Source organism: Larimichthys crocea, chromosome XVIII, assembly GCF_000972845.2.
Source record: "Larimichthys crocea isolate SSNF chromosome XVIII, L_crocea_2.0, whole genome shotgun sequence".
Lineage (NCBI taxonomy): Eukaryota > Metazoa > Chordata > Actinopteri > Sciaenidae > Larimichthys > Larimichthys crocea.
Genome location: NC_040028.1, coordinates 14,392,637 through 14,406,941, shown reverse-complemented (window position 1 = coordinate 14,406,941; position 14,305 = coordinate 14,392,637). Strand labels below are relative to the sequence as shown.

Genomic DNA, 14,305 nt, shown 5'->3' with positions numbered 1-14,305 from the left:
TTTAGAAAATAAAAGCTTTTCATCATTTGTTAAGGCGGCAGCTCGAGTGATTTTCATATAGGTGGTTTTGAAACTTTGGATAACGGTGTTTGAGGCTGCTGCCTTGGATGAAGCTTCAATGAAAGTGCTGCACATGAAGCAAATAGCTAAAATGGCAAGAATAACACCAGCAGTAACGTTAGCCACATTAAAGCAGTCCTCTCTCGCTCGCCAGATGTTGTCAGATTTAATGAGGAAAAACAAGAGGGAGCTGGATTTACGAAGACGTATTAAAGAGAACGCAGGTGTCAGGGCCTCGAACGTTGAGTCTGTCCCTCGGCGTTCGAGCTCGCGGAGCCCTAAAGACGACCGGGAGTCCGAGCAAACGGAAGCTCACGTCCTGACCTGAGTTCATTGGGTGACGATAGTATTTCATAACATTTGCCTTTTGCAACACATAATCAGCTAACCAAGGTAATTACCTACACACCTCCGCTCACCTCCTCTCATATGCTAAAGCAGGCAATCAGCCAGGGAGTTAATTTGGCAGAGAAAAACAGGGGAAGAAACACCCACTCTGGAACCATTTGTCACCACAGTCCAACCTTGTTATTCAAACTAGTGAGCCTATTTGAAATTCCTCTCCGTGGTAAAAACAGGGCCAAAATAATCAAGGGAGCATGATCACACTTAATTGATTCAGTGTACTTTTAAGATGCACTACAGGGTGCTGGGGTGACCTATTTCAGACTGCTCTTCAGAGGAGCCAACTATCCCAGCAAGGGAGTAGTGCACAACGAGGATTTTAATTATTGCAGGATCTGTGGCTACGACCGGAGGTGAAATGCCTCTGAACTAACTGTGACACCACATTATAACCCTGCCAGTGGTCCGAGGGTATTACTCTTTGAATCTTTTTGAGTTAAATAAGACAATAAATAGAAAAAAATAGGACTTTATTATCGATGCAGCTTAATTAAAGAAGATAATTTGATCATGAAAACAGCTGATTTACCCCCATAGATAACTGGAACCAACCACATCAGTTACTGTCAAGAGAAAATGACAAATATTTCATTAAACGTCAGCTTTTCTGATACATCTGTTCATACTCCTTTAGATGCAGAGGTGGAATATAACTAAGTGCTGTACTTAAAAACGACATCTGGGTACTTAAGTATTTCCATTTCATGCTACTTAAAACATTTAGTTCACGACAATTCAGAGGGAAATATTGTGTTATTTGCTCAGCTATGTTTATTTAACAGCTCTAGTTAGTACCGTAGTTCTTTTACTGAACTGATGATGAGCTGACAGGATACAAATCCAAATTAGCTGCTTGCACATTAATGCTTCAGTAATAATAATCAAAAAATGAGTAGATCACAAAGTAACAGCACAAAAATGCATTTTGTTATCTTAGTAAATACCACTTGTACTTTTACTTAAGCAACACAAATGCAGGATTTGTACTTTTAAAGAAGTATTTCACGTTGGGTCTGAATACATCTTTCATCACTTCTGTAGAGGTTGTTTGACATTTAGTAACAACTATATCACCACTACAAGCATTTTGGCAGTTGAGTACAACAAACAGCGTAGTTATGGTTAGAAAATGACAGGGTTGAAACCACACTGTTGAAACTGTGTATCATCTTAAATTTCACTTGCACCTTGTTTTAATCACAATACATTTTGGAGGGGGAATTTAAAGACATCCCTAATATTTAATGTGGTTAAAAATATATATATAATCAGTAGTGTTCAGGTGATGAGTCAGTCCTCAGTGTCTCAACCTGAGTCTGACCCTCACAGTGCTGAGCGGTTGTATTTGACGAACACTTTTGGGACTCTTTAAACCCACCAGGATTCCTGTGAACCTGAACCTAAGTGAAGCCAGTCTCGCTATCTAGGCAGAGCTCTAATGTTTTCCCCGCTGAGTATAAGGAGGATGAGATCTTCAGTCATACCACCCTACTCTTCCTATTAAGATCAAAATCTCCTCTCAGGCCCTCGGGTGTCAACAAAGGGAGATGCAGTAAATGATATGCAAATTGAAAAGAAAAAAAAAAAAAAAAAAAGAGCTCCACAAATCAACTCGCCAGCCCTGCATTTCCGACACTTCACATCTTAAAAGAAAATTCCTGTATTTAGGGTGAAATTCAAAGTGAGGTCTAGCTCTGCTCTCTCTGTGAGGCTATGTGTGGTGATTCCAGCACTCAGACAGCACAAAGCCCCTCTAACTACAGGCTGCTCGCTGTGGGAGAACTCGTAGAGAGAGTTCGAGCTTTCAGAGGGATTTGTCTCTGGATTCGTCTTAGACAATCGACATAATGCTCAAAAATAGGTAGATGGTTTCCAAGTCGGTTACACTGCCTTTGAGATGAGAGGCTCCTCAGAGTAAACTGAAACCATAATTGATTAGTAAGTTGACAGAAAACAATCATTGATTATTTAAATTTGAATAAACTAATAGTTTTGTCATTTATTTATTAAGATAAAACACCAAACATCCGCTGGTTAAAGCTTTAAAAATCCACGGATCCGAACGCTTCTCATCAGTTTCTATCATTTTATCGAATATATTGGAAGTTTTTCACAAAGAGCTGAAAGAAAATTGAATAATCAATCATTTAAATAATTAGTAGATGTATAATAAATAATAAAAATCATCGATTTGCACCCTTAACACATCCGACACAACCACTTTAAATCTATGAATGGATGCTCAGCATTTAAAGTGTTTCATTGTGAGTTTGCAACCTCCCCTCCTGTCATACATGATGTATTCTTTGTGTTACATGTAATGTCATTAATTTATGTAACATCTGTATCATTTGACAGCGGTTTATAAGCGGAAGAAAAATGTCTCATTCAGTGCTGGATTTAAAAGCAGTCCAGAGGAAAAAGGAAAATTGGAACAACGTGGTGATATTTCATTTTTTGCCACATTAAGAGGCACAGTAGCAGCAAGTACAGATTAGTACACCCATTAGGAAGACATATTTAACTATAATCAAGACTTGTGGCGATAAAACAAGACGAAATAGAGAAACTATAGTGGTTTCTTCTTCTTTCTTAAAGAAAACTGTTGTAATAAGATCACTGATAAGTACGACCACTTTGGATTAACAGCTGAGGGCATCGCCTTTACAGGTCGCTTATTCTGCTCTGCTGCTGCTACGTGCTCCACATGCGGCACATCCAACACTGAGGATGTTTCTTTGGAGTGTCTGTCGACATGTCTGGTGCGTCTGTCTTACCAGTTGACATGGTTGTAAGGCTCAGCTCTGACTGACGAGAGGCCCACTAGAAAGGGTGGGAGGCGGGGGCGGTCGCGTACTCATCCTCGGGGACTGACTCCACAGTTGACAGTAATTTGTAGTACTCATCTTCTCCATCCAGCACTTTGATTTGACTGTGATGGGAAAGAAAGTGTTGAGAAATAACTTGGACACAGAAAAGAGTCTTGATGTGAAAAAACAGACACTTAGGATAAAAACAATATCCGAAACAGGATGTTTTTAGAACAAATACAAGTCCAGACTTTCAACAATTAAAATAAGTGTGCTGACAAAGCCTTAATATGTAAGCCCCCTTTCTAATGACGCAGAGCAACTGCTCATAAAAAGCCTGTTATTTTCGGCTCTGCATTTACATTATAAGAAAACAACTCCATTTCTGGATTCTCCTATTCCACAAAGGGCCTGCTCTGTTTAGAGTTACTGTAAGTAGGAAAGCAGTTATTTACCCAAGTTTTCTCGGCTTCCTCTTGCTCCCCTGGTAATCCAGAGTTCTCTGAGGAAAGGGCCAAGAGCACACAGTCAAAAGATGAGCAGAGAGTCATTAATTTTTAATTCAAAGTGATTTTGTGTTGAATGCGAGCAGATGCTGATAATATCAGAAGTCACAGCATAATTTTTTCTGATCAAAGGGCTCAAGTGAGTCTGATGAAGCATGCATCTTGCTCAGCTTTGATAAACCACATCAATTATTCACCGTGAAGGCAGACATCCTGACATGAAAGCAACAGATAAAGAGCATAAGCACATGTTCAAGACAAGAGGCAGAGAAGCGTGGGGGTGGGGCTCCAGGGTCTGGCACAGGTAGGTTTAATTGTATTATCATGTGGAACCAAAGTCAGACAAAGGCCTTTATCGGCACTTTGAACTCACATTTAGCTGGTTGTAGTACAGGCTGTCTTCGGGGCTGTTGAGCAGCTTGGGCTGATGGCCCCGCCGGCGAGGAGTTCTCTGCTGCAGCTTCATCACTGGACCTGCAACAGAGGAAAAATGAGGGCAGTGATCCAGCCGAGCAAAAACAACAACAACAACAACAAGAAGCACCAACGTGATAGCGATGGTGATGACAGCAGCGGCAAGCAGATTCTGCCCTCGACTTTGTGAATCTGCACCCTTGTGTGACAAAGTGGCAGGAAAAGGTTTTAAATTTACTTTGGTTTAGGTTAAAGATTATGTAATTTCATCGATGAGCTGACTCAATAACGGCTTAACATTACATAAATCCACACACATAAACCACATCTAATTATATCTCCCCTCACAGGTGCACAGCAGACGACGAATTTGATAAATAGCTACAACTGAAGAGGTAGATGTGACACTGTGGGGTGTGTGTGTGTGTGGTATCGGATACACTTTCTCTCTCCTGTGACAAAAAAACCCCACAAAACGAGAGTGACTTTTGTTTACACTGAGGTTCAGATCAGATCATGCCATCGATTCACACTAGAAACAGGTGAAAACTACGACTGTAGTGCCGCTTACAACATACACATGGCAGCCGTGACCTTCTCAACAAAGCATGTACCGAGTTTAAGTGTGTTTCTAGGACAGAAATCAACCTCCTACTGAGATGAATACATAGAAAGTCGCCACACTCATTTGCTAAAACAATTAAATACTATAAGGAAAGGGAGGGAAGGAAATGTATTTCTTTACATTGGTTTCAGCGAGAAGTTAAACGTTGATCTCTAATTGAAGAAGTAGTTAGTACCACTGTAGTTGGTGGTTTATTTCCTGATGCAGCGTTTAATGAGGAATGTTGCAGGGAGTTGGTTAGAGCGGTTGTTTTAGGTTATTTTAGTCTAATTTCTCTGCTGAAGACTCAAACGCATCAGCAGAAGTCTATAATTAGCCACATAGATTATTGTTGGTGTCTGCCAATAATCAGCGTCATGAAGCAGCTTCTTAATGTATGGCAACTGAAATTAGTTTAGGGTTTGTATTAGAAATAGTATGAGAAATCTGTTTATTAGGTGTTTGGTGGTCAGAAGAGCGATGCCACTCTTATATCTGTCATTTAAACACAAAGATATCAAAGCATAAACAATAATAATTAACGTGTTTATTTATGTATTGATTAAGCAAACAAAATATTAGTAGTAGTAATTAATAAGCCTCAGGGCTGCTGGTATCACCGAGTATAAAAATCTGTGGCGCTGGTCGTCACCATCTTGGTAGTCCTGTCATGTGGATAATCGGTGGACCTAAGGTGGCTGAATGATGCCTTGGTGCTCAAAAAAGTCACTTGTAACACCCACCTGTCAATTAAAGCAGTAAATCCTGCATAACTTTAAGCCCTAATATAATTTGAACAGGTGAGTTATATATAAATTCACCCTCAGTACAGTTGTCATGAATGGGGAAATTAGCTATAGAGACCAAAACTGTTTTTTGTACCAGGCTGTAAACATGTTTATTTCTGCTGTAAAGTTGGACATTTTAACATGGGGGCTTATGGAGACTCACTTGTTCTGTAGCCAGCCTCAAGTGGCCGTTAAAGGAACTGCAGTTTTTGGCACTTCAACACTGGCTTCACTTCACAGCCACAGAGGTTGCTGCTTGGCTGGTATGTGTTGTCTTTGGACAGACTAGACAGGCCAGGTGTTTCCTCCTGTTTGCAGTCTTTATGCCAAGCTAAGCTAACTGGCTACTGGTTCACATTGTACAAACATTAACATATTTCCCAAAATGCTAAATTATTCCTCTATAAAGGTTAAAACCCCATATTTTTTCACACGTCTGCCTGCAGATAGCAGATGGTTTTTAATACAGTGGAAGAGCACATCATTTGATTCGTGTTGATTTGGATTAATTGAGCATTTAAAGTGAAGTGACAACCATTAGCTGGCCTATAAAAAGTACATTTCCACCATGCACACATGAACAAGGACCAGATGAATGTCCCTGCACTGAGTCAGCTCTACAGGACTCTAGATGTTCACCCTCCTACTTTCTACTCAAACTAAAATGTGAGCCGTGGCTAATCTGTTAAACACAGTAAAAAGTAATTTACAGATTCAGACCCCCGCCCATTGAATGACTTGTTCTCCACTGTCTGCTGCTTCTCTTCCAGCAGATGACCAAATCTCTGGCAGCTTGAGCTGGCTCGCCTGATTGTTCCAAACAGCGTACTGAAGAATGAATTATTCATCGCACCACCGAAAGTGAAATGTTATTGACGACAAACTGAAGGTAATGAGTTATTACTCTAACATGAGGTATGTTATGACGGCTTATTACGCTCTCCTTCTCCTGCAGTACGCAAAGGGTTTCAACATTTACAGGTTACAAAAGTGTGTTTTAAAGCCAAGACACCTTTACAAGGAGGCATCTATATTTAATGTCAGATAACGTTTCATCTTCTTTGCCTACGTTTTCGCGTGAGACAGGACATTTCTTCATCATCTCTTGCTACCTCGGCTTCTCTACCTTGACTAAAGCTGCATTTGCTTTTTCCATCTTAACACTACTTTGTACTCACTTTGAACAGACCTCATCACATCTCAATCCTATACATCAAAGAGCAAGCTTCTCTCTTTCCCCCCCTCCACCCCCTCGTCTCTCCTCGGCTTTCTTGATGTTATTCAAACCAGCAGAGGTTTACTAAAGTCACACTTTGTAAATGCCCAGAAAGTTCCTGTCAGTTCTGAGATATTAGTTAACTTTTACCGTGAATCTTATCTGTCCGTGCCTCAGAGGTGTTAACTGTCCACTGTGCGAATCCTTGTCACCCCTGAGTATTTTGAGGATATTTGGATCTCATGTGCTGAGGGAAATAACAGCTTCTTCTAATCATGTAGGTTTGTATGTGTGCAAACGTGCTTAGGTGATACCACATCGCTTCTTAGGGCTGTTGCCTGAGCAGCACATATAAAGTGTGTGTGCCTCACATTTTATTTAATGTCTGTATGTAGGACAGCGGATTTGATAAGAATGGATTTGTTTTATTCCCCTGAAATTCCAGCAAAGCACTTAGTCATTTAAACTGGATACATGGTTTAAATGGCTCCTTCTAAAGATACATTTTGTGTGTGTGTGTGTGTGGTTGATTTTTGCAAAAATTAAGCAAATAAAATATTAGTAGTACTAATTAAAAAGCTTTAGAGTTGCAGACAAAATATGCGGCACTGGCCACCGCCATCATGGCTAATGTTTGTATGTAGTTAACGTCTGTATGTAGGACAATGTTGTACTAATGATGCGAAGATGGGTTTGATAAGAAAATGTTTTATTCCCCTGAAATACCATCAAAGCACTCAATCACAAATAATGAAGCCCAACGTCCTTGAACAAAGTTTCAAAATTGAATCATGCTGTAAAACAGACTTCATTGCAATCCACAAAAAAGTCTCTTTCATTGCATGCAGTGAAAGTATCTGAGACTGTAGATGAAACATTAGATCTGATGAAGGTCTGAAGATTCATTCTTATATTGAAATCAAGGCTTCAAGTGTCACAATCTTAATTCTAGCTGTGCCTTGTGAAAATTAAACCTGGCGACCGTCGAGTTCACCGGCTATAACAACAACAACTGTCGCCAGTAAATTTACTCAGCTGCAGCTAATTAACATCAATTCTGCGAGTTGGACAAACAGCAAGTACTGACTGTTGCCACATTAATATTCTGCGTCTGTACACTTCAGTTAAAAATGACTTTGTAGAAGAGGAAACATAATACGTATCGTTTTTTTTTGTCTGTTGGTCTGCCAATCCCAACATCTCAACAACTACAAGATGAGTTGTGATGACACTTTGTTCAGATATTGATGAATCGGTTGATCCTCTGACTTTTCATCTTGCGCCATCACCGAATTAAAAATGCGTCCACTACTTCGTGACAAAACACTTTTGTCACACGAATGACATTTTGAACCTGAGCTGAACTTTGTATTTAGTGCTGATTATCTTATATTAGCATGCTAAAATTCTAAGCAAAAAACAGGTGAACGTTATACCTGCATGTTATAGCATTAACATGTGCGGCCGCAAAGAGCTGCTAACCTCCTCAACATCATTTAACTGCATCATTTTAATTCATGTACAGATGAGATAAATTTGTGATTCACATTTTATTTAATACTACGTCGTACCATGTATATACAGGCCTGAGGTTAAGTTACTAGAAAACAATTGTAAATCACAACTGTCAATTTTGGTTGAGATCTCAATTAAATGTTTTCCAAAAATCTCTCAGCTGCTGGATCTAGCGCTGCAGATCTGAAGCCCAAAACACAACACATGGGGGTTCAGCATCACCATTTATCCATTCTGACCTGCAGCGATTAGAGCGTGTAGCAGATCAGAGGATGGGTCAGGCCTCCCATCTCTGCGCCTCTGCCTGGGAAATCACTGCCATTTGATCCAGGCCAGCCCCAGAGGAATGCTGCTCCTGCAGATATATTACAGGTAAGGAGGCTGCCAAAACTGGCTTCTGGCATGGGAGTAAGGGCTTGGACATGGGCAGGCAGAACTGGGAAGGGGTCAGACAGTGGCTCATACTGGGGTTTGCTAAATGATCGTGGGTAATGTCTGCTGTTTGGGGTGTGGAGGCATAATGGTCGACTGGGAATACAGAGGCAGCACGGTTCATACAATATTGATTCCTCTGTATCAAAAGAAAGCCAAGCAGAGTTTGCTCCTCTTGGTGAGAGACTTACATATTGTACATGTTTGCTTCTTCAGATAAAAAGAGCAGGAGTTTTTTTTTTTTTTGAGATAGGTATTTCTTTCATTTTCAAAGAGCAGCAGATGACTCGCATTACATCTCTAAATACCACTTTGAAATGCCTTGAAAATCAGAATGATTCTCAGAAACAACATAAAAGGGCTGCTAAAAGGGATTTTTAGTCGAATAAATTAGAGATGTATCGATTTACTTCCCCAAATCACGTGCTGCAATCACCTGACTTTTCCCAGACCACAGAGAACCGCTTGGGCTTTGTTTATTCAGATGGAGGGAGCAGAGGCACCAAAAGGCATGGATTATAAGGAAAAATCATCAGCAGGGGCCTTTGATGTCTAAATGAGGCATGTGCAGCCCAGACCCCTCTCTTTACCTCACAACCGCCTCTTCACACACACACACACAAACGCACGGGTACATAAACCCAGACACATGCGTGTAAACTTGTGCACAAGCGTGCACGCTGACACAGACATTGTTCTGCAAACAAAGACTCCAAACAGATATCTGAAGTTGAAGAGGATTTCCAGAACCTTTCCGAGCTTCTGAGATTTATTAATGCTCTCGTCATTTTGGACATTATACTTAAAAAAAAAAAAAAGGAAAAAAAGAAAAAGCAACTCATGTGCTTTAAATTATAAGACAAACTGGTCAAGTCCTGCAGATAATGCTTTAAAAGAGTAGTTCCTGCATCTGTTTTCACTAATGCAAGCAGAGGATGTTGTTACTTACAACCAATTTTTCACACTGAAATCAATCATTTCCCCTGACAGCAGATTTGGAAACTTTGACTCCAAAAGAAAAGTTTGCGTGGAGGGAAAAAAAAAATCTCTGAACTTTGTGAAAGTCAATCATTTGTCAGAGACATAATACATGTAATTTATAACTGTGACCTAGGAGGATAAGTAAAAAAGCAAGACATGAATGACGAGGGAACCAGGCCAAAAATAGATTAAATATGCAAATGAGCGACATAAAGCGTTTTTTTTTTTCTCCTGGTCTCTGTAATCCTTTAGTAATTTATAGATAAAATATGTTTTTTAACAGTATAAAACTGCATTTTAAAAACAATTAAAATAACTTTTAAACTACATCAAATGAGTCAATCCTCATGTGAAAACCACAGAAAACTTGGAGCATCTTTTTCCACCTTGATTTTTACGTCTGAGGAGATTATTCTGTTGGAATTGTGATGATGAGTAGTTTGGAAGTACATCCTGTTAACTACTCCCACTGACATTAAGAGGATTACGTAGGTAGCGTCAGACAGAGGCAACTCCTTCCGTTAAGTTGAGTCTTTCCTATCCCTTCCTAAATCTCTTCTGCCGCTACGTCGAGCCTGTAATTTGCCTAAAACTGAAGGCATCCGGTTGAGACGTCGCGAAATGTGGAGACAAGACAGATCAATCAAAAAGGCTGAGAGACAGCGAGAGGGTGGGAGCGTATTTGTCTAGAGAACATGGAGAGGGTGGATCATTTGTCTGGCAGATGCATGTTGATATGATGATGCTGCTGCTGCTGCTTTGGTGGTGGTGGTGGTGGTGGTGGTGGTGGTGGTGTGTTGTGGAGCAGCACCTGGTGGCTGCAAACCTTTGGGAGGGTGGGAAGACGATTAAAAAAGCTGTGGGGGCGAGAGGAGATAAAAGTGAGATGTACTGGTGAGTGTGGGTTTGACCTTAGTGTGGGTAAAACAGCGTCCACATTTCCAATGAGCTCCTCCAGCTGCAGCTATAAAGCGTAGAGAGAGCTCAGGGCGACAAACAAAATCAATTCTTATTGACTATACCATGTTATGCACCGAGGGGATATAACTATAAACAATACGTTAACATGAACTTCACGAACTATTCTTTTCATTCCGCTCTCTTCTCATCCCTCCAAACGACCAGGTTAACTATCTTCCGAGGCGCGGAGGTAATTGGTCTCTGTGTTGTGGCTCCACTTTATCACTGTCTCTCTCTTGACATGTATGTTTACCACAACTATAATCTTCAAAAAGCCTGTTAACATAAGTAGCTCAGCTTTCATAAACCATAAAGTCAGCTCTGACTGATCCTCAGCACCATCCTGTTTACCACGCTGAGGAGCATAAGCAGCCCTCTGATCATATCTGCCGCTTGCAAGCAAAAAAGGCTTTCTCTCCGCGCACGCCTCTGTGACTCATTTCCAAACACGTTGCATTAATATTCAGGCTCTGGTGACAGGTGACGAGCGGTGACACTGTCTCGAATGCGCGGCTTACACGACAACACTGTGCATGTGTAACTTTTTCACTGAAAAAGTAAAAAAAAAACACGGGGGGAATCAAAGGTTTGTGCTGCAGACATCTGAGAGCGCCTGGAGTACAAAGTGCTTTAATGCTGTCTTCCCACCATAAAATGCAACACTGCGGGTATTTTGCTAAAGAGTGAGTATAGTTTGCCGAGCCTGGTGTCAGATATACAGTGAAACAGACATCTATCTAAATCATCTCCCTCCCTGGTCTGCTTTGTTTCACACATGAAAGAAAAAACGGTGCTGGGCACGTCACTTGCAACACAAGACTTTGTTAAATCACTTAGAAAAGACCCAACGTCCGTCAAACACATTGAGAGGTTCCAGGTCATGCCCCCGTGTTTTGGCATTAATGGGAGCAGGGTGTAGAGTGTGTGCGAGTGTCTGGAGGGGTGGGGTAATTTGATTTCCATGGCTAATTTTCTGTTTTTCTCCACTGGTGTCCTGAAACACTGCAGGTCGAGCTCCAGCAGCCTGAGAGAACCGGCGCGATCACCAGAGGCGACAGCAGGATGAGACACAGGAAGGAGCCTGGTCTCCAAACATCTGGCAGGGCAAGGCTTCCATGACTCGCTCAACCTCGGGATAAAAAAAAGAAAAAAAAAAGCCCCTCAGATCTGCAGGGATCAAAGTGTGCCCTGGGTGCCTGAGCCACCGTGGCCTCCCTCAACATATTCAAATGGGGTTTCCTGAAAGAAGTCGGAGCCACAAGCTGAGCTCAGAACACAAACGAGGCAGGAAAGGGGAAGACGGTGAATACCTGAAAATCTGTGCGCTCTCCACGCAAAATAAGAAAAGCGTTAGCAAAGCCCATGACGGAAGAGGAAGAGGTTGTTTTTACTTTGTCACGACATTTAAATAGAATATAACTGAACTGTGCCCGAGGCGAATTCAGTTATTATAGAGACCCTTCAATTTACCTAATAACAAAAGGAAGAGAAGTGTTTGACGTACTGCAATAAATGACACCAGTGAGATTAACTAAAAGAATTTAGGTTGCAATAACTTAGTGGTTCCCAGGGCTGGGACCCCCCATAGGGGTCCAAACATAACGTATCACTGCAGAAATCTCATTATAAAGTAATTTCTGCTCATAACTTGAGTCCTTAATGTAAAAGAAATAAGTTACTCGTGCATTGAGAATAACTTTTCCACAATGTAAATCAATTTGTTTCAAGTATTTTCAGAAATCTTGTTTCATTTTTCTTCCTTCTAGAGCAGAAATCTGCTTTTCTTTTTCATGTTTGGAGACACAGACGATCATGTGTAGTTTCTATTGGAAACAGGTTGAAATTCTCTTTAATTCTAGACTGAAATTACTTCAGGATGGAGATTTGTACCAGTTATGATCAAAGGGATACAAGAGAAAAACAGAAAATGAAGTTTTATTTTTTCATATTTTGTTTATTTTAACACGGTATCTGCTTTTCATAAGGCAGATACTGTGTCCTCTCCATGCCTCTAGAAATCATTCAAATTGAACAATCTGGGGCCAGAGACTGTGCCAAGGGGTCGTGAGCCAAAAAGGTTGATCATGGGTGTATTAGGTGCTGGAGTACAAAGTGTTGTGCTACACATCATTGTCCAAAAGCTCTACTTTTGAGGTTACAAGCCGTGAAGACATTTAAATACTGTATATTTACACTAATTTTAAGCTGAAAGCGATGCTAAGTGCAAAGGAATGTGAGTTTTACACATCAAATAAAACATCCTGGGCTTCAGGACTTCAAAGAAATAACACAAACAAGGAAGTAATTCAGCCGTTATTTCAAAAACTGGAATGACTGGAAGCTCCGGTGGCGCCGGACAAAACATACATTTGAGCAAAGCGTCCTCACACACTGGCATTACCTGCAACGTTCCCCTCCATAATCACTCTGACATTATAAATTCATCAAACACTGCCTCCCTTCAGCAGCAGTGATGCCTGGGAGCGGGGGTCACCTGTACGAGGCATTACCGAATTAGCCACTATCTAACCCAGACCTGCTGTGGCGTGCTGACACTAATCCCGGGGCCCGCTAGAGAGCCCTGTCTGTGTTACATTATCATGTCTAATCCCCGTAATCTCTCAACCGCGCCGCTAAATGCTATTTCACCTCCCTCTCTTACCTCATACCCCTTCTAATAACATTAATGAAGGGCCGGGCACCCATTACCCAGGCTACCCCAGTGGTGACGGCCGTAATCGGAGGCCCCCTGCACAGCCACCCACTCAGCCTTCCAGGCAGCAGGAATTAATGTAATTCATCGCCTGGGGCAAAAAGCAAACCAAACATATGTTCAACAAATCAGGGTTTGTGTATTTTCTTGTCACCGTTAGTGTGCAGGTCTATTAGAGTCATTGATGAGATCCTTAGTGAAGGGCTCGCCGTGCAGGAGAATGAAAGCTTTGAAGTGCTCATGCCACTTCGAAAAGCCCCCCCACTTGCCATGAGACGTTTATGACAAGCTGACCTGGGTTATTAAAATACCGCAGAAATGATCGCCCATAATTCTTCTCTCTTTTTGCTGTCAACAAAGAATGGCAGCAGAGGATTGGCTGGGATGAAAGGTTGAAAGGGGCCCCGTATTAAAAATGGCACTTTATCCATTAAAGCGGGATTTCTCCTGTCTCTTTGTGTAATTACCTGCACCCGCCAGCTCTGTGCTCGGGCTTACCTTGTTTACACTGCGTGTCTCGCAGCCTAGCTGTCTCCCTGCAAGGCTTCGTTACACTGTCTTCTGCACTGCCTTTGTCTCTCTTGATGTCTTTCACTTGTCTGTCGAGGCTGTCGAGGCCAACCTTGAAAGAGGAGGCGTAGAAAACACACCCAGAAGAGCAATGTCAATGAAAGCACTGGATAAATAGACACAAGTTAAAGCAAGCCCCGTAATGTGTTTTTTTCAATTTAGTCATGTAGACGCTGTATTCATTTATTTACAATTTACAATTTGGCACTCATATAACTCAAACCCATTAATGTGCTTTGCAATGTTAATCAAATGCTAATGCAATTGCATATCCCCCCTTTACTAGCCCTACCTCCTAGCAAACAGCACCACACTGACTTAATTGTGAGGG

The 14,305-nt window shown here is 41.3% G+C and overlaps 1 protein-coding gene across 2 annotated transcripts in view; it reads right to left on the bottom strand.

The window, feature by feature from the left end:
• The window catches only part of myo3b (myosin IIIB), a 62,271-nt gene that overhangs the window by 2,621 nt on the left and 45,345 nt on the right, over positions 1-14,305 (bottom strand). For both annotated transcript variants that reach the window (XM_027290785.1, XM_027290786.1), the window contains 4 exons: positions 13,903-14,026; positions 4,155-4,255; positions 3,731-3,777; positions 3,243-3,397 (listed from right to left, as the gene is read on the bottom strand). In XM_027290785.1, coding sequence (XP_027146586.1) covers positions 3,289-3,397; positions 3,731-3,777; positions 4,155-4,255; positions 13,903-14,026 — 381 coding nt within the window. In that variant the 3' untranslated portion in view covers positions 3,243-3,288. The remainder of the gene's footprint in view (positions 1-3,242; positions 3,398-3,730; positions 3,778-4,154; positions 4,256-13,902; positions 14,027-14,305) is intronic.